Genomic DNA, 18,543 nt, shown 5'->3' on the forward strand with positions numbered 1-18,543 from the left:
CAAGCCACTGGTAGAGTATGGCAACAGTACTCATAGCCAACACAAGGGCGAGCGGCCGAGCTGATAGGTCCTGTGTATGGGGGAGTCAAGAGAGATAGCGGTCTATTGTGTAGATGGCCTTAAAGCTTCTTTATTTCTGGGCAACTTAAGGTTGGAGATGTCTGGAGCACTCATGGCTGTGCTTATAACAGAGGTACAGCACCCCCTTACTACATACAAGGATGCCGAAGTACAGGGGGCCTCAGTCACTGCTTCTTACTATCAATATTCTATAAGAAAGTCCTTGTACCTGGCAAATGTGAGTAGAGCAAGACAGGGTTGTGTGTTGTGGTCAAAATTCACTTTGGATGGTGGTAGAAAAAAAAAAGAATACATGGTTGAAGTCAGGTCGGACATGTATATAAGTATTAGAGGCCACTAATTATTTTTAAGGTCAGTAAATACAGAGCAGCAGGACAAATATGTATCTTTCCTACGGTTTTGTTTCCCCTCAGGTCTAAGAATCGGAGCACACAGCGAACGTTTTAAAGAAGATAAATTGCTGGCAACCTCAATTGTGACCTAGGGTTACTCGCAATCAGTGTCTATCTGATAAAAAACAATATCATGTTCCCTATCTCTCTCCTCTCTCATTATCTTCAAGACTCAGCTACATAGCAGGGAAGAAATAGGATTTCCTACCAGGGACCCAAGCGTACAGGAGGAGCCGTCAGTATTTAGTATTAGACGACTAGGTGCAGACCTGATCAGGATTTTATATTCAGGTGCATGATGCCAATGTCTCTCCAGATGTGCATGAGCTACAAATCAGTATATACTATTCCTAGGACCACACCTCAGGAGGCGAAGGCTTCCTGCCAGAACATACCGCTGCATTCCTTTCCATATATTTATGTGTTTCCTGCAGTCAAAACTCTACATACACTCTCAAAGACTTCATCTGGTATCTTGTGGGACAAATCCACAGGCTGAGTTCTGCAGGCAACTCCCTTGGCTGTGTTGTCCTGATCATGATTGATTCTGCACACAAGCCTCCAACCTTGTATTAGATAAAGGGATCAAGTAAACTGCCCATAAGTAGGGGGTTATTCTAGATTTGAAAAATAATCCACCATGTGGCTGCAGCCACACACGAGTTGGACATGTCAAACGCTACAACACATTCAATCTAAACACAATTTACATAGCTATAAAACACCATAAACACAGTGATGGCAAGGATGATACGAGATCAGCATTTGTGCGCCTACCTGGCTGTGAGCCGGCAGAGATCCATAGGCCATTTGTTGATTTAGAAGTCCTTTCTGCTTCATTATAAGAAGTCGCTTTTGCTCCTCACTCAAATGGCTCATCTGGGGCGGCATTGGTGGTTGCTGCTGCTGTTGCATGTATGGTAGCATGGCATTTTTGTTTTGGTTGGCAATTGGAGGAGTCATTCTCTGATTCATATCCACACTAAAATGTGACAGTGGTTTAGTATTACCATAATTGAGCATGTTGGGCGTTTTGCTGATAGAGTTGGAATTTAAATTGCTTGTCTGCTGGTTTATCATGTTCATGTGGCTTTGAGGGAGGTAGTTGTTCATTGTGGTTTTCGGGGGATTATTTGCCATTGGAGGTACAATAGAATTTTGGTTGTTGAAAGCTTGGGGATACATCATTGGACTATTTGGCTTTTCAGTACCAAAGGCTCCGCCATACGGGCTAGATGGTGGACCCACAGGTGACCAACTGGAAGGCTGGTTTGTATGTGGCTGCTGCTGTTGTTGGTGCTGCTGCTTTTGTTGTATGATTTTCACTCGTTGCTGTTGTTGAGCTGCCATTTGTTTTAGCTGCTCAGCAGGAGACAAGTCAGCACTTGGGAGGTTAACAGACCCACTTCCAGAACTAGATGTTGGAGTCAAGACATATCCATTGCCAGGTCTTGTTGAGGTTTGACCAGGCGTGTGCGGTGGATTAGGAGTTTGTGGGGATTGGACAATACAACTTGCTGGTGATCCCGCAAGCATTAACGTAGATGGAGCACTGGAGTTTGATGGTATACTGGAAACAGATGATACATTAGAAAAAGAAGGACCAGATGAGGATGGACGAACTTGAGGAGAACCCATAGAGACATGAGGGAATGGAGAGTGGGATGGATCACTCTTTACACTGGCACTTTCTTGAGGAAGGGGTGTTTGGGCTGTGGGTCTGGAAAAATCAAGCTCCTTCTTTTCCTCAAAGTCCTCGTTAAATAAGTCCTGTATGTCATCCTCGGGTACAGTATTAGCAAGCTCATCAATCAACTCCTGCCATTCTTGATCATTCAAATTTATGTCAGAGAAGAGTTTATTTTGGTTGGAAAGAGAAGTATCAGACGTGTCGATGACTGAAGCATCATCTAGTGGCTCTTGCTTCATTTCCTTATTCAGGATGTTAAAACTGTCCTCTAGTTCATTCGCATTAGAACCATTTACTGCTAGCTTTACATCCGGCTGTCCACCGTTCTTATTTATGTCTTCTAATCCTCCCGAATGTATTACATTATTTGTCACAGGTAGATGTGGCTTCATATCGAGCTGGTGAAGAGGTGACACAGAAGGCAGTGGTATATTTGACAGATTATTAAGAGTGTCCATGCCTGGCATCTCTTTCCGTCGTCGTTTAGCAGAGGGTGAAAACCTCCCCTCACAGATGCCATTCTGCTGCTCTCCGTTAAGTGGTGAACGAGCACCTTCTAACTTCTTCTGCACAGCTTCTTGAAGCTAAGAAGAAAGGAGAAAATTTAAATGAGTACATGTGAAATTATATTTTAATTTGTAAAATAGAGGTGTACATCCTATCATAACGTCAAACTAATTTGTTTCCTTAGGTTTCAACATATTCCCACAGAATAATGATGTGTTTTAACCCAAGACAATTTATTTATTTTCTATTTATCCTGAGAATTTAAGTATGTCAAGTCACGGTGTCTAATTCACACTTTCCAAAGCAAAAAGTACCTAGAAATTAACTAAAAGAGTCCAACACTGGTTTTGATCCTATGGCAGAAATTGTTGATAAAAAAAACTCCTTCTAAAAACTTGTCCATTTACTGAGGACCCTGAGGTGTGTATCTTCTACTAACGCAGACAGTGTAGTAGTACAAACAAAACCTGTCCATGACATTTGTCTTTGTTACATCTCTTTAATGTTTGAAGTGTTTTCAAGACACTCCTCAAATCAAAGAGTTATCCTGACTTAGACCAGAGTGCCATCACAGGCGGTACAGCTGATCCACACGGGCATGTAAAATCAGCACAACTGACACTGTGTCTTGTCAGGGCCTGTTACACCCAAGCGCTAAGGGACCTAAAGAAGGTGAGGCTTCTTGCTTCCAGCAGATCAAAGACTGCATAGATCCACAGCACTGACATCACGTCCATGTCCCACAGCAGCTGTGGTCTGCACAGGAAGATAAAATGATTTTCACAACTTGCTGTATATGTATCAAAGCTTGTTTTGACATTGAAAAAAAAAGAAGAAATGGAAATGGTCACATAAATGTCAAAAAAAGCAATGGATAGGACTAGCTTGCTGTGAAAAAGAATGTCTTTCAATAAAGGGAATTTACGAGAGTTTGATACGCCAGTCTTAAACAAAAGCCTGCTTGATCAAGACGCACCAAAATTATTGAGAAGAGTGCGCTGCTTAAGAAATGTGTCACAAACTAAATAGAAGGTGTAGATTTCTATTGAAACTTACACTAGAATTTCCAACAATTTCTGGAAGATTTGTCTTTTGGCAATTTTAGTTGGAGTAATGCTGGAAATGTTTCACATTTTTGGGCAAAAAGGCTCAAAAATTAGAAACTTTTGTATGCAAGAAAATTAGTGCAAATGGTTTGACAACTCCTCTGCCATTATGTCCCTTTCAACCTGCAACCCCTTCACCCCCAAAATAAAACATTATTGTGTGTAGCAACACTGATGATCCCAACTATCTATCTGGTAGCAATTAAAGGTAAATCAAAATAACTTTTAATACCTATTTAGATAATTCTTATCTATCTATCTATCTCATATCTATCTATCTAATATATAATTGCCTAGAATACTACTTCCTGCAATTTGTGCCAACTTCCGTGGCTTTGTCCGGAGCTAATGTCCGGAGCTAATGTCCGGAGCTAATGTCCGGAGATAAGTGACGTCAACAGTGTCCATTGTCTGATTGGTTGCCGCCTGCTGCGAGCGACCAATCAGAAACGTGCCGTACTGTGACACACTCCGCCCGCCATTTTGGTGTGATATTTGAATTTTTACCTCACAGCCAGTTTCTACTGCGTGGAGGCGGGCCCAGTGACGTTGCTCTTCAAGCTCCTGCCGAATTTCGTCAAAAAAATGATAATACCATTTACCAAAACTATATATATTTAGTTGTGAAGTGGTTCAGTGACATTTTCACATCAATTTTGAACTTTGTTTGGTGTTTTCTCCATATACTGCCTATTATTTTTGTTCTTTCTTACTATTATTTATTAATTGTATTATTCTTACATTTGAATAAATAAAGTATATATGGATTCTAGACTCCCGATTCTTTAGAATCGGGCTGCCATCTAGTTATCTAATATTTATCCATCTCATATCTATTTATCTGTCTATTATCTATCTCTTCATATCTATCTATATATCTAATATTTATCTATTTATCCCCTATCTATCTATCCCATATCTATCTATCTATCTATCTATCTATCTATCTATCTATCTATCTATCTATCTATCTATCTATCTATTATCTAATATCTATCTCATATCTATCTATCTATCTATCTATCTATCTATCCCATATCTATCTATCTATCTATTCTATCCCATATCTATCTATCTATCTATCTATCTATCTATCCCATATCTATCTATCTATCTATCTATTATCTAATATCTATCTCATATCTATCTATCTATCTATTATCTCATATCTATCTATCTATCTATCTATCTATCTATCTATCTATCCCATATCTATCTATCTATCTATCTATCTATCTCATATCTATCTATCTATCTATCTAACATCTATCTATCTACCTATCTATCTATCTATCTATCCCATATCTATCTATCTATCTATCTATCTATCATCTAATATATATCTCATATCTATCTATCTATCTATGTATCTATCTATCTATCTATCTATTATCTAATATCTATCTATCTATCTATCCCATATCTATCTATCTATCTATCTATCATCTAATATATATCTCATATCTATCTATCTATCTATGTATCTATCTATCTATCTATTATCTAATATCTATCTATCTATCTATCTATTATCTAATATCTATCTCATATCTATCTATCTATCTATCTATCTATCCCATATCTATCTATCTATCTATCTATTCTATCCCATATCTATCTATCTATCTATCTATCTATCTATCTATCTATCCCATATCTATCTATCTTTCTATCTATTATCTAATATCTATCTCATATCTATCTATCTATCTATCTATCTATCTATCTATCTATCTATTATCTCATATCTATCTATCTATCTATCTATCTATCTATCTATCTATCTATCTATCTATCTATCTCATATCTATCTATCTATCTAACATCTATCTATCTATCTATCTGTCTATCTAACATCTATCTCATATCTATCTATCTATCTATCCCATATCTATCTATCTATCTATCTATCTATCTATCTATCTATCTATCTATCTATCATCTAATATATATCTCATATCTATCGATCTATCTATCTATCTATCTATCTATCTATCTATCTATCTATCTATCTATCTATCTATCTGGTGAAAAAATTGGAACAGCATCAAATTACTACCTTACAAGGCATGCAGAGCTCTCCCGACCAGCAATCCAATGGTCAAAAAGTAATAAACTCAAAAAAAAAGGAAAAGCAGCACCAAATAATTGAAAAAAAGTGGACTTTAATGCCTGAACGGCGTGGCAACGTTTCGGATGTGTTATCCTTTGTCAAGCCTTTGACAAAGGATAACACATCCGAAACGTTGCCACGCCGTTCAGGCATTAAAGTCCACTTTTTTTCAATTATTTGGTGCTGCTTTTCCTTTTTTTTTGAGTTCATCTATCTATCTATCTATCTATCTATCTATCTATCTATCTATCTATCTCATATCTATCTATCTATCTATCCCATATCTATCTATCTATGATCTATCTATCTAATATCTATCAATCTCATATATATCTATGTATCCCATATCTATCTATCTCGTATCTATCTCACATCTTTCTATCTATCTATCTATCTATCTATCTATCTATCTATCTATCTATGGCATATTTGATTTTATGCTGATAATTAAGTCAATTTAAACAAGTACAGAGAATAAAAACAAAGAGTCTTTGAGAAATGATCTGTGAAACTGTTAAATAAGAGCTTGAAATGAAGCGTTACATTTTGAAATGCAGCAGCCTTTGCATAAACACAAGTGGTACTCGAGGTTTTATGTGCCTGGAGGAGCAGCTCTGCTCTAAACCACCAGCAGCAATTCATTTCTCCAAAGAGATTAAGCCAAGGTGCTGTTGTTATGGTAACAGTCTTTGCCTATCACGATGTCTCTTTGCTGGGCTTCGATAACCTATTCACTGCCAGCACCACCTACAATGCATGAGCACAAGGCGAGCAGGTCTGAGGCAGGTGGAAGAGATGGAAGGTGGAAGAGATGGAAGGCGGAAGAGATGGAAGGGTTGATGCTTCCAGGACCAGCAATCATTTCCTACATTTCCTCTGCACCAGCTAAAGCTTCATGTTAATGCAGTCAATTAAAAGGTGTTCCCAGTAAATAGATGGGTGCTGTAGACACAATTTGCTTCTCTATAAGCAGTTTGTGCGGAAGAGAAGGGCCCATGAATTCCAGCCATAGAAGCTGACCTACAGAAGTTTACCTTTATTGGGCTAGGCCTTTAAAGGGGTTTTCCAGGACTATTTTTTTTTTACAACGGGCCTAAGAGCTAACAGGCAGGTAGTTGTCGTGCCCAGCACTGATTTCTGACCTGATTCAGTGGCTTCCGTTGAAGTCACGTTGACAGAGCAGCAGCTTCTTTTGCGCTCTAGCAAAAAGGCATGACAACATGCTGATTGACAGCTGGCTCTCCGCTGCCTAACTGCGGGGAGCCAGCAGTCACACCCCACCAACAGAGTGCGGCAGGGAGGAAAATAGCTGCTCTGATGGCATGGAGCAGCTGAATCCCTGGCAGGAACGGTCAGTGACCTCTCTGAGCCAATGTCTGGCCGGTAGCTGCCTTTGTTAGTATCTACCTGCCTGCTAGTTTTTAGGCCCATAGTAAAAAATGATAACGCCTTTAAGAACTCATTCCGACATCTGTGATTTTTCTCGTGTGTAAAAACAGTACCATTGTTTCACCTGTGATTTTTTTCCTAACCATTACAATGTTCATCACTGACAGCACACGCACTGCACCCTGATGCCATCCCTGACCTGTTTGTGATTTTCATGGACCCACAGACTATATTAATCTGTGACTCAAATCAAAAGCAGATATTATTGGATGAATTTAATTTTTTTAAGATGTGCGGACGGCAACAATCACAGACTTGTGGACAGTTCCATAGATTGTAATGGATACGTGTTCTACCCATGAAAATCACAGATAGAATGCGCACGTGATTTACGGACGTCTGACTGAGGCCTTATGGTCTTTCCTAATTTTAATTTCATTCTTAACTTAATTTTCTGCATTTATGCTTTACTGTATGCGGAAAAATCTATACTCATAACATAGTACCACATTACTTGGTGAATGTAAGCATGCAGCTTTGGATCAGGTAATTATGCATTTTTTTATTAAAATGAGTAAATGAGGATAAACAGGTGTCACTTGTCTATTAGGCAGGATAAAAGACACCATGCTGAATTCTTGCTTCCGATATGGGGGAGAGTTGAGTTGTGACGGTTTGAGGAGCCTTTAGAGATCAGCGGCACTCACCAGAAACTTTCGTTTGCTTTCATCTCCCCTTCTTCTACCACCTGGCACCTCCACTGCTCAACTGGTACCTGGTACTCAATGTGCAGAGCCAGCCCACCACAGCGCCGTGTAGTGGCCGTTCTCAGGTACTGCTGCCCAGCTCCCACTCACTTCAATGGGATCCAAACTTCAGTTCCTGAGAACGTCCGCTACGCAGTGGACGGATCCGTGGTTTTCCGGTTCTGTATCCTCTGTCCTTCTGGCTGCCATGGCACCAAGTATCAGCTAAGCAGTGGAGGTGCCAGGTGTCAAACCGCCCCCAATCTGACACTGATGGCCTACCCTACCTATAGAACAATGTTGGTCCACCCCTTTGAAGAGTTTGAAACACAGAAAAAAATACCAATGTGAATTATACTTACTAATGAATGACGCCATGCAATGCTTCACCACGAGCCGCGCGATATGTCTTCTATTAGTGTGCGGGTAACACTCCAATTATTATACCGCTAATGTAGATGTAGAAACAGAACTTTTCCGCAGTAACTTCACAAATACAAGATACTTCATTTACACATTGGTTCATTAAGTGCTATGTAATAGACACGTCGCAGAAAAGTATCACAACAAATACTCGTGACAAATAGTTACAATATTTCTTCATAATAACAGATTGTACATTGCTTCCCAGGCTAGCTGCTGAAAGCAAATATCGCTACAGCTTCCACTTAGAAGCAGGTTCAGTCTGCACACCCAGATGGTCCCCGGCAGCGATACAGGCACCAAACTTACTTCCAGCTTTCTCACGAGCTATAGCTGGTCTGAGGTGACTCTCGTAAGTGACTACATGAAGACGTCATGTCGCCTCCTGACACCACTGTTTAGTCACTACTTATTCTTCACGTAATAACAGCTCTGGAATAGCTTTTCTTGTCTCTCTATGCTGTGCCGCTCCTCTGAATAACTGTGGCCAGATTATGACCATTTTCATTGCTGAAGGAATATGTTCGTAAATATTCTGACACTAAATGCTCGCTCACGAGCCATGGTTCTCTATTCCAAGAAATCCGGATCGATTATGGTAATGACGCTTAGCTCAAACGTGGATCAGAACTGTCATTTTACTTTAAGTGTCATTGTTTTGCATGAGAGACTCGCATCACAGGTGTGGAGAAGACAGATAACTTAATTTCTCCATTATCTGTGAAATCGGACTGCACTCAGATGACATTCGAGTGCAGTCTGACATTTTACATGCATCTATAGACTTGTATGGGTGTGCGTGATCGGAGATGCAGAGCACCTGGCAGAATGCTGAGACTTTTTACACAGACCAATTCAGCTCATTCCTCAGTGGTTCTCAGCCTGGACGGTCGCATCTTGGCACCATCCAGGTTGAAAGCTGTTTATCCCCAGACATGGATTATGGAGTGGGACAGAACGTAGGACAGGTGAGGGATATGGTTGTTTTTTATTTTTGTTTTATTAAAGGGAACCTGTCACCTGAATTTGGTGGGACAGGTTTTTGGTCATATGGGCGGAGTTTTCGGGTGTTTGATTCACCCTTTCCTTACCCGCTGGCTGCATTCTTGCCGCAATATTGGATTGAAGTTCATTCTCTGTCCTCCGTTGTACACGCCTGCGCAAGGCAAGATTGCGGAGGACAGAGAATGAACTTCAATCCAATATTGCGGCCAGCATGCAGCCAGCGGGTAAGGAAAGGGTGAATCAAACACCTGAAAACTCCGCCCATATGACCGAAAACCGGTCCCGCCAAATTCAGGTGAGAGGTTCCCTTTAGGCCGGTTTCACACGTCAGTGGCTCCGGTACGTGAGGTGACAGTTTCCTCACGTACCGGAGACACTGACACGTAGACACATAAAAATCAATGCATCTGTTCAGATGTCATTGATTTTTTGCGGACCGTGTCTCCGTGTGCCAAACACGGAAACATGTCAGTGTTCGTGGGAGCGCAGGTATTACACGGACCCATTAAAGTCAGTGGGTCCGTGTAAAGCACGTACCGCACACGGACGTTGTCCGTATGCAGTCCGTGTGCCGTGCAGGAGACAGCGCTACATTAAGCGCTGTCCTCCCCACTGGTGCTGAAGCCGCGATTCATATCTTACCTGCAGCAGCGTTTGCTGCAGAGAAGATATGAATAAGTGTGTTTAAAATAAAGATCTATGTGCCCCCCCTGTGCACCCCCCCGTTGTTCTGAAAATACTCACCCGGCTCCCTCGCTGGCTGGCGCTGCTTCCTCTCCTGGCCGCATCTTCTCCTGTATGTGGTCACGTGGGGCCGCTCATTTACAGTAATGAATATGCGGCTCCACCTCCCATAAGGGTGGAGCCGCATATTCATGACTGTAATCGGCGGCCCCACGTGACCGCATACAGGAGAAGCTGCGGCCAGAACAGGAAGAAGCGACAGCCAACGAGGGAGCCGGGTGAGTATTTTCAGAACAGCGGGGGTGGGGCGCACAGGGGGTGGGGGGTGCACAGGGGGTGGGAGGGCGGGGGGAAGATAGATCTTTATTTTAAACACTATTATTCATATCTTCTCTGCAGCAAACGCTGCTGCAGGGAAGATATGAATGGCGCTTCCGCACCAGATGCTGGTACGTGTGGTACCCAGCACGGTGCGTGTGGTACCCAGTGGGCACACGGGCGGCACACGTGTGCCGCCCGTGTGCCACACTGATGTGCCACAAAAATGTAGGGGCACACGGACACGGATAATTCCGGTACCAATTTTTTCCCGGTACTGGAATTATCTGGACGTGTGAGACTGCCCTTAAAGGAAGTGAGCAGACCATTCTTCAGGTGTTTCTCGCTCTTAGGCCATATTCACTTGTTCAGTATTTGGTCAGTATTTTACCTCAGCATTTGTAAGCCAAAACCAGGAGTGGGTGATAAATGCAGAAGTGGTGACGTGTTTCTATTATACTTTTCCTCTGATTGTTTCAATCCTGATTTTAACTTACACATACTGAGGTAAAATACTGATCAAACACTAAATGTGTGACCGTGGCCTTTGGCATCCTTTCAACGTCCATATAAAACACGTCTATGAAAAAACTGTACAGGTGTCATCAGTGTTTTCTGTCAGTGTGTATGTTTTTCACCAGTCATCCGTATTTTTCAAGGATGGATAATGAAATAAATAAATTACAGAGCTTCTCCTATACTTTGCAATGTTATACATGTACCGCACACGGATGGTACACTGATGCGATCTGTGTGCTGTACGTGTTTTTCACAGATCCATAGACTTGTATTTGCCCTTGTCTTCCGATGGAAAAAAGGACATATGCACAGCACCATAGGGTATAATGGGCATGTGTGGGATCAGATAGTCAGAATCACCCTGGTGGGGGTTCGACTCCCTGCACTACAAGGATCGGATGATTGAAGGGGTTACTGCAAGTCTGACTTGCACAGATCCATCAATATTAAAGTCATGGATTCCTTGCTGAATGGTTTCTAGTACAGAGGGATAACTTTATGGCATTCAGTCCTTAAGTAGAGAACTAAGAATTTCGTGCTGTGCCCCGCACTGACCTCTCAGGCCCTGCGCTTGGCATAACATGCGATATTAGTTCTGCCTAAAGTGTTCATTTTCAATGTCCTTGATGTAGACAAGTGAGCAATTGTGTGAGGTTAGCTCGTATAATTTAGCTATTGATAGCTGACCCTGATAGGCCTATTATCCAGTTTAACCAAGGAAAAATCTCTTTGCTCTCACAACAGAGGCAACATCCACTGTGCACAGAAAGAGTCACCGATATCACACAGTAAACTCGCTTTTTACCTCGAGAGTGTCATCCTCATACAACAACTAAGCCCTTGAGATCATGTTTTCAAGTGGGAAAACGCAGCCTTTTTTTCTATTGCAGTTTCCTGCACCAAAATATGCCAGAGGAATCTGCTCAGAATATTGCGTTTTTGCTGTACTTTAGATGTTTCCAATTTTAGTGCATAAATGCATTGGCTTTATTTACTTATTATGCCTATAAATGTGGCACCATTAATTCCATTTACAGATATCATCATCGCTGTCCCCATCCCAGCTCAAAATCTAAATTCCCTCTCTGTATGTCTTTGGAATGTGGAAGGAAACCAGAAGAAACCCATATAAGCATGCTTGCAGATGTTGTCCTGGTGGGATTTGAAACTAGGAACCCAGTGCTGCAAAGCGACAGTAATAACCACTGAGCCACTGTGCTGTCAATGGCTTTCTTTCTTTGCATTTTTTCTGAAAAAATACACATTTTGACAGCATCTATAAATGTACAGGGGACAGGAGTTTTCACGATATCACAGCCACTTTGCTTTAACCCCTTCCCGACCTTTGACGCTACGCAGGCATCATGAAAGTCGGTGCCAATCCGACCTGTGACGCCTATGTGTCGTCATGAAGGGATCACGTCCCTGCAGATCGGGTGAAAGGGTTAACTCCAATTTTACCCGATTATTATTATTATTATTATACATTTTTATAGCGCCATTTATTCCATGGCGCTTTACATGTGAATACGGGGCAAATATAGACAAATACATTAAACATGAGCAGATAACAAGGCACACGAGTACATAAGGAGGGAGGACCCTGCACGAGGGCTCACAGTCTGCAGGGGGTGGGTGAGGATACACTAGGAGAGGGAAGAGCTGGCTGTGCGGCTGTTCAGTAGGTTGAGGATCACTGCAGGCTGTAGGCTTGTCGGAAGAGATGAGTCTTCAGGTTCTTTTTGAAGGTTTCTATGGTAGGCGCAAGTCTGATGTGTTGGGGTAGAGAGTTCCAGAGTATGAGGGAAGCACGGGAGAAGTCTTGGATGCGGTTATGGGAAGAAGAGATGAGAGGGGAGTAGAGAAGGAGGTCTTGGGAGGATCGGAGGTCGCCTGTAGGTAGGTACCGGGAGACCATGTCACAGATGTATGGAGGAGACAGGTTGTGGATGGCTTTGTATGTCAGTGTGAGGGTTTTGAACTGGAGTCTCTGGGCGATAGGAAGCCAGTGAAGGGCTTGACACAGAGGAGAGGCTGGGGAATAGCGGGGGGACAGGTGGATTAGTCGGGCAGCAGAGTGTAGGATGGATTGGAGTGGTGCCAGAGTGCTAGAGGGGAGTCCAGAGAGTAGGAGGTTGCAGTAGTCGAGGCGGGAGATGATAAGGGCATGCACTAGCGTTTTTGCAGTGTTGCGGTCAAGGAAAGCATGGATCCGGGAAATATTTTTGAGTTTGAGACGATAGGAGGAGGCAAGGGCTTGGATATGCAGGGACAGGGAAAATGGCGCTTCATCCCAGGGGGGGGGGGGGGGGGGGTGGCGTTCTGTCCTGTACTGTGGTCCGCTCCCCTCCGTCCTCCTGTCCGCTCCCCTCGTGCTCCGATCCACCCCCGTGCTCCGATCCCCCCCCGTGCTTCGATCCCACCCCCTCATACTTACCGAGCCTCCCGATGTCCGTCCGTCTTCTCCATGGGCGCCGCCATCTTCCAAAATGGCGGGCGCATGATCAGTGCGCCCGCCGAATCTGCCGCCTGGCAGATTTGTTCCAGGTACATTTTGATCACTGTGATAAAACCTATCACAGTGATCAAAATAAAAAAAAATAGTAAATGAACCCCCCCCCTTTATTACACTCATAGGTAGGGACAATAATAAAATAAAGAAAATATATATATATATATATATTTTCCACTAGGGTTAGGGCTAGGGTTAGGGCTAGAATTAGGGTTAGGCCGGGGTCACACTAGTGTATTGCATCCGATGCGAGAGCATCGGATGCAATATGCTAATGACACTCGGCTCCTGCTCGCAGCAGAGCACGAGCCGAGTGTCATGCGTCTGTGCTCCGATTCTCTCGCACAGGGAGGATTGGAGCACAGCTGCGGAGGTGGAGAAATGAATTTCTCCATCTCCTCCATTGCTGGGGTCCGCTTATAGCGCACATCACTCGGATGATATCCGAGCGGTGTGCGGTGTCTCACTCGCACCCATAGGCCTATATGGGTGCGAGTGTGCCGAGAGTTTTCCTCGGTCCGAGACAATCGCAGCATGCTGCGATTGTCTCGGACCGAGGAAAACGGCCGACAAAAAGTCGGCTGCTGGGAGCGGCCCCATATGGTAACATTGGTCCGAGTGCAATGCGATTTTTTATCGCATTGCACTCGGCCGTATTATGGTCTAGTGTGACCCCGGCCTTAGAACTAGGGTTAGGGTTTGACTTGGGCTATATGCACATGGTGCGGATTTGGCTGTGGATCTGCAGCGGATTGGCCGCTGCGGATTTGTAGCAGTTTTCCATCACGTTTACAGTACCATGTAAACCTATGGAAAACCAAATCCGCTGTGCCCATGGTGCGGAAAATACCGCGCGGAAACGCTGCGTTGTATTTTCCGCAGCATGTCAATTCTTTGTGCAGATTCCGCAGCGTTTTACACCTGTTCCTCAATAAGAATCCGCAGGTGAAATCCGCACAAAAAACACTGGAAATCCGAAGTAAATCGGCTGGTAATACCCAGTGCCTTTTACCTGCGGATTTGTAAAAAATGGTGCGGAAAAATCTCACACGAATCCGCAACGTGGGCACATAGCCTTAGGGATGGAATTAGAGTTAGGGTTGGAATTAGGGCTAGGGTTGGAAATAGGGTTAAGATTAGGCTTGTGGTTAGAGTTATGGTTAGGGGTGTGTTGGGGTTAGGGTTGGGATTAGGGTTAGGGTTGGGATTAGGGGTGTGTTGGGGTTAGGGTTGTGGTTAGGGGTGTGTTGAGGGTTGTGGTTAGGGGCGTGTTGGGGTTAGGGTTGTGATTAGGGTTATGGCTAGAGTTGGGATTAGGGTTAGGGGTGTGTTGGAGTTAGAATTGAGGGGTTTCCACTGTTTATGCACATCAGGGGTCTCCAAACGCAACACAGCGCCACCATTGATTCCAGCCAATCTTGCGTTCAAAAAGTAAAATGGTGCTTCCGAGCCCCAACGTGCGCCCAAACAGTGGTTTACCCCCACAGATGGGGTACCAGCGTACTCAGGACAAACTGGGCAACAATTATTGAGGTCCAATTTCTGCTGTTACCCTTGTGAAAATAAAAAATTGCTTGCTAAAACATAATTTTTGAGGAAAGAAAAATGATTTTTTATTTTCACGGCTCTGCGTTGTAAACTTCTGTGAAGCACTTGGGGGTTCAAAGTGCTCACCACATATCTAGTTCCTTGGGGGGGGTCTAGTTTCCAAAATGAGGTCACTTGTGGGGGGTTTCTACTGTTTAGGCACATCAGGGGCTCTGCAAACGCAACGTGACGCCCGCAGACCATTCCATCAAAGTCTGCATTTCAAAAGTCACTACGTCCCTTCCGAGCCCTGACGTGTGCCCAAACAGTGGTTTACCCCCACATATGGGGTATCTGCGTACTCAGGACAAACTGGGCAACAACTGTAGTGGTTAAATTTCTCCTGTTACCCTTGTGAAAATAAAAAATTGCTTGCTAAAACATCATTTTTGAGGAAAGAAAAAATGATTTTTTTATTTTCACGGCTCTGCTTTGTAAACTTTTGTGAAGCACTTGGGGGTTCAAAGTGCTCACCACATATCTAGATAAGTTCCTTGGGGGTCTAGTTTCCAAAATGGGGTCACTTGTGGGGGTTTCTACTGTTTAGGCACATTAGGGGCTCTGCAAACGTAACATGATGCCCGCAGACCATTCCATCAAAGTCTGCATTCCAAAACATCACTACTTCTCTTCCGAGCCCCGACGTGTGCCCAAACAGTGATTTCCCCCCACATATGGGGTATCAGCGCACTCAGGACAAACTGGACAACAACTTTTGGGGTCCAATTTCTCCTGTTACTCTTGTGAAAATAAAAAATTGCGGACTAAACGCTCTGCGTTATAAACTTCTGTGAAGCACTTGAGGGTTTAAAGTGGTCACCGCACATCTAGATTAGTTCCACGGGAGGTCTAGTTTCCAAAATGGGGTCAAATGTGGGGGGGCTCCAATGTTTAGGCACACAGGGGCTCTCCAAACGCGACAAGGTGTCCGCTAATGATTGAAGCTAATTTTTCATTCAAAAAGTCAAATGGCGCTCCTTCCCTTCCGAGCCCTGTCGTGCGCCCAAACAGTGGTTTACCCCCACATGTGAGGTATCAGTGTACTCAGGAGAAATTGCCCAACACATTTTAAGATCCATTTTATCCTGTTGCCCATGTGAAAATGAAAAAATTGAGGGTAAAAGAAATTTTTTGTGAAAAAAAGTACTTTTTAATTTTTACGGATTAATTTGTGAAGCACCTGGGGGTTCAAAGTGCTCACTATGCATCTAGATAAGCTCCTTGGGGGGTCTAGTTTCCAAAATGGGGTCACTTGTGGGGGAGCTCCAATGTTTATGCACACAGGGGCTCTCCAAACGTGACATGGTGTCCGCTAAAGATTGGAGCCAATTTTTCATTGAAAAAGTCAAATGGCGCTCCTTCCCTTCCGAGCCCTGTCGTGCGCCCAAACAGTGGTTCCCCCCACATATGGGGTATCGGCGTACTCAGGACAAAATGTACAATAACTTTTGGGGTCCAGTTTCTCTTTTTACCCTTGGCAAAATAAAAAAAATTGTTGCTAAAAGATCATTTTTGTGACTAAAAAGTTAAATGTTCATTTTTTCCTTCCATGTTGCTTCTGCCGCTGTGAAGCACCTGAAGGGTTAATAAACTTCTTGAATGTGATTTTCAGTACCTTGAGGGGTGCAGTTTTTAGAATAGTGTCACTTTTGGGTATTTTCAGCCATGTAGACCCCTCAAACTGACTTCAAATGTGAGATGGTCCCTAAAAAAATGGTTTTGTAAATTTCGTAAAAATGAGAAATCGCTGGTCAAATTTTATCCCTTATAACTTCCTAGCAAAAAAAAAAATTTGTTTCCAAAATTGTGCTGATGTAAAGTAGACATGTGGGTAATGTTATTTATTAACTATTTTGTGTCACATAAATCTCTCGTTTAACAGAATAAAAATTAAAAATTTGAAAATTGTGAAATTTTCAAAGTTTTAGCCAAATTTCCAAATTTTTTTCACAAATATGTCACAAAAAAACAATCTCAGAACCATTAGGATCTGTTGAAGCGTTCCTGGGTTATTACCTCATAAAAGGACACTGGTCAGAATTGCAAAAAACGGCCAGGTCATTAAGGTCAAAGTAGGCTGGGTCATGAAGGGGTTAAGTGTTAAACACAGTACTTTTTCTGCCTAAAAAAACCCTGTTGTATTAAAACAGCAACATTTATGCTGCATGAAAACATGACCCAAAAGTTTTCTGACTCTTCAAAGATTTGACCAGTAAGGGCAGAGACAGACTGCCGTATTTTTCATGCGAGAATCGCATGGTAAACCTTGTATTGGCCGTCGGCTCTCTTGACAGCTGCATAGTAATCCATCACGCTGTCTTACTCAGGTCAGGAGAGGGGCCAGGCCAGTCCGTGCAGTGCGATGAGAACCTTGCACGAGTTATACGGCAGTCTGTCTCTGCCCTTAGGGGGATGATTGCATAAAATAATGAAAGACACATTACTTACCTGATAAATCTGCCATTGTTCCAGCACAACGACGTTGGTGTTCATTGTCACTTGGTGGCTGCTACAGCCACTATTGAATACAGCATATTGGGACATGCAGACTACGACATGGGACCATACCCTGTTGGTACACTCGTATGCACTATTAGTGGCTTCCAATATGCTAAAATTGAGAACACATGGTGCTTTGTGCACATGTATGAGCTGTGACTATGCACCTTTGTGATCTTTACAGCAGGTTTACTCTGGTTGTTTCCTAATTCCAACCACAGCAATAAAATAAGAAGTTCTCTCTCCGCGCTCATCACCGATTTCACACTCAATGGTCAGATGACTGTCTGATGGCTGGTGGCAGCACCAACAACTCTGGTCTTCTGCATACGCTTTTTAACTCTTACAGAACATTTATTCTCCATCACTAAGACTCTTTGTCTTTATATCTTACATTAAGGGGTCTTCCTGATTTTTCATTACCTTCATGAGGTTTCAAATGTGGCAAATTTATTAAGAGGCATCGGATTAAACTGTACTACATTGTGGCTCTTAATAAATTTGGTGCACTTTACTCCAGTGGTGCAAGTCTATGGAGACATGATCGTGATTTCTGGGGCAATAGGCCAAATCCTCAATATATCAAGACATAGAATTTATCAAAGTTAAGTGTTCTGTGGCCTCAAAACATACATGGTTCCCTAAACATTTGGCCCTAGTATATGGTGAGTGCATGTATATATAAGAGATTGGGGAATTCGGCTGAAACTTCAAGAACAGCTGGGACTGATGTAACTGAATAACATGTGCAATACACAGCTGTGTAATATGTCAGCACCTCATAACATACAAGCTAATAATGATCCAGCCGCTTGGGCCGAGCTGTGGTGACAGCTTTATCAGATAGCCTTCTCTGTACTGGACAATGATACGTCCCACACAAAACTGCGCTGCAAAACGATTGGCTCCCGACATGACCAATCATTCACCAGCTTCCATTTTCTGAAGCGCCTCTTCATTTCGAGATTACTA

General features: G+C 42.9%; 1 protein-coding gene across 1 annotated transcript in view; it reads right to left on the bottom strand.

Annotated features, from left to right (window-relative positions):
• MAML3 (mastermind like transcriptional coactivator 3) overlaps positions 1-18,543 on the bottom strand; it is a 419,942-nt gene that overhangs the window by 190,400 nt on the left and 210,999 nt on the right. The window contains exon 2 of the mRNA XM_069743974.1: positions 1,251-2,747. Coding sequence (XP_069600075.1) covers positions 1,251-2,747 — 1,497 coding nt within the window. The remainder of the gene's footprint in view (positions 1-1,250; positions 2,748-18,543) is intronic.

Source organism: Ranitomeya imitator, chromosome 1, assembly GCF_032444005.1.
Source record: "Ranitomeya imitator isolate aRanImi1 chromosome 1, aRanImi1.pri, whole genome shotgun sequence".
Lineage (NCBI taxonomy): Eukaryota > Metazoa > Chordata > Amphibia > Anura > Dendrobatidae > Ranitomeya > Ranitomeya imitator.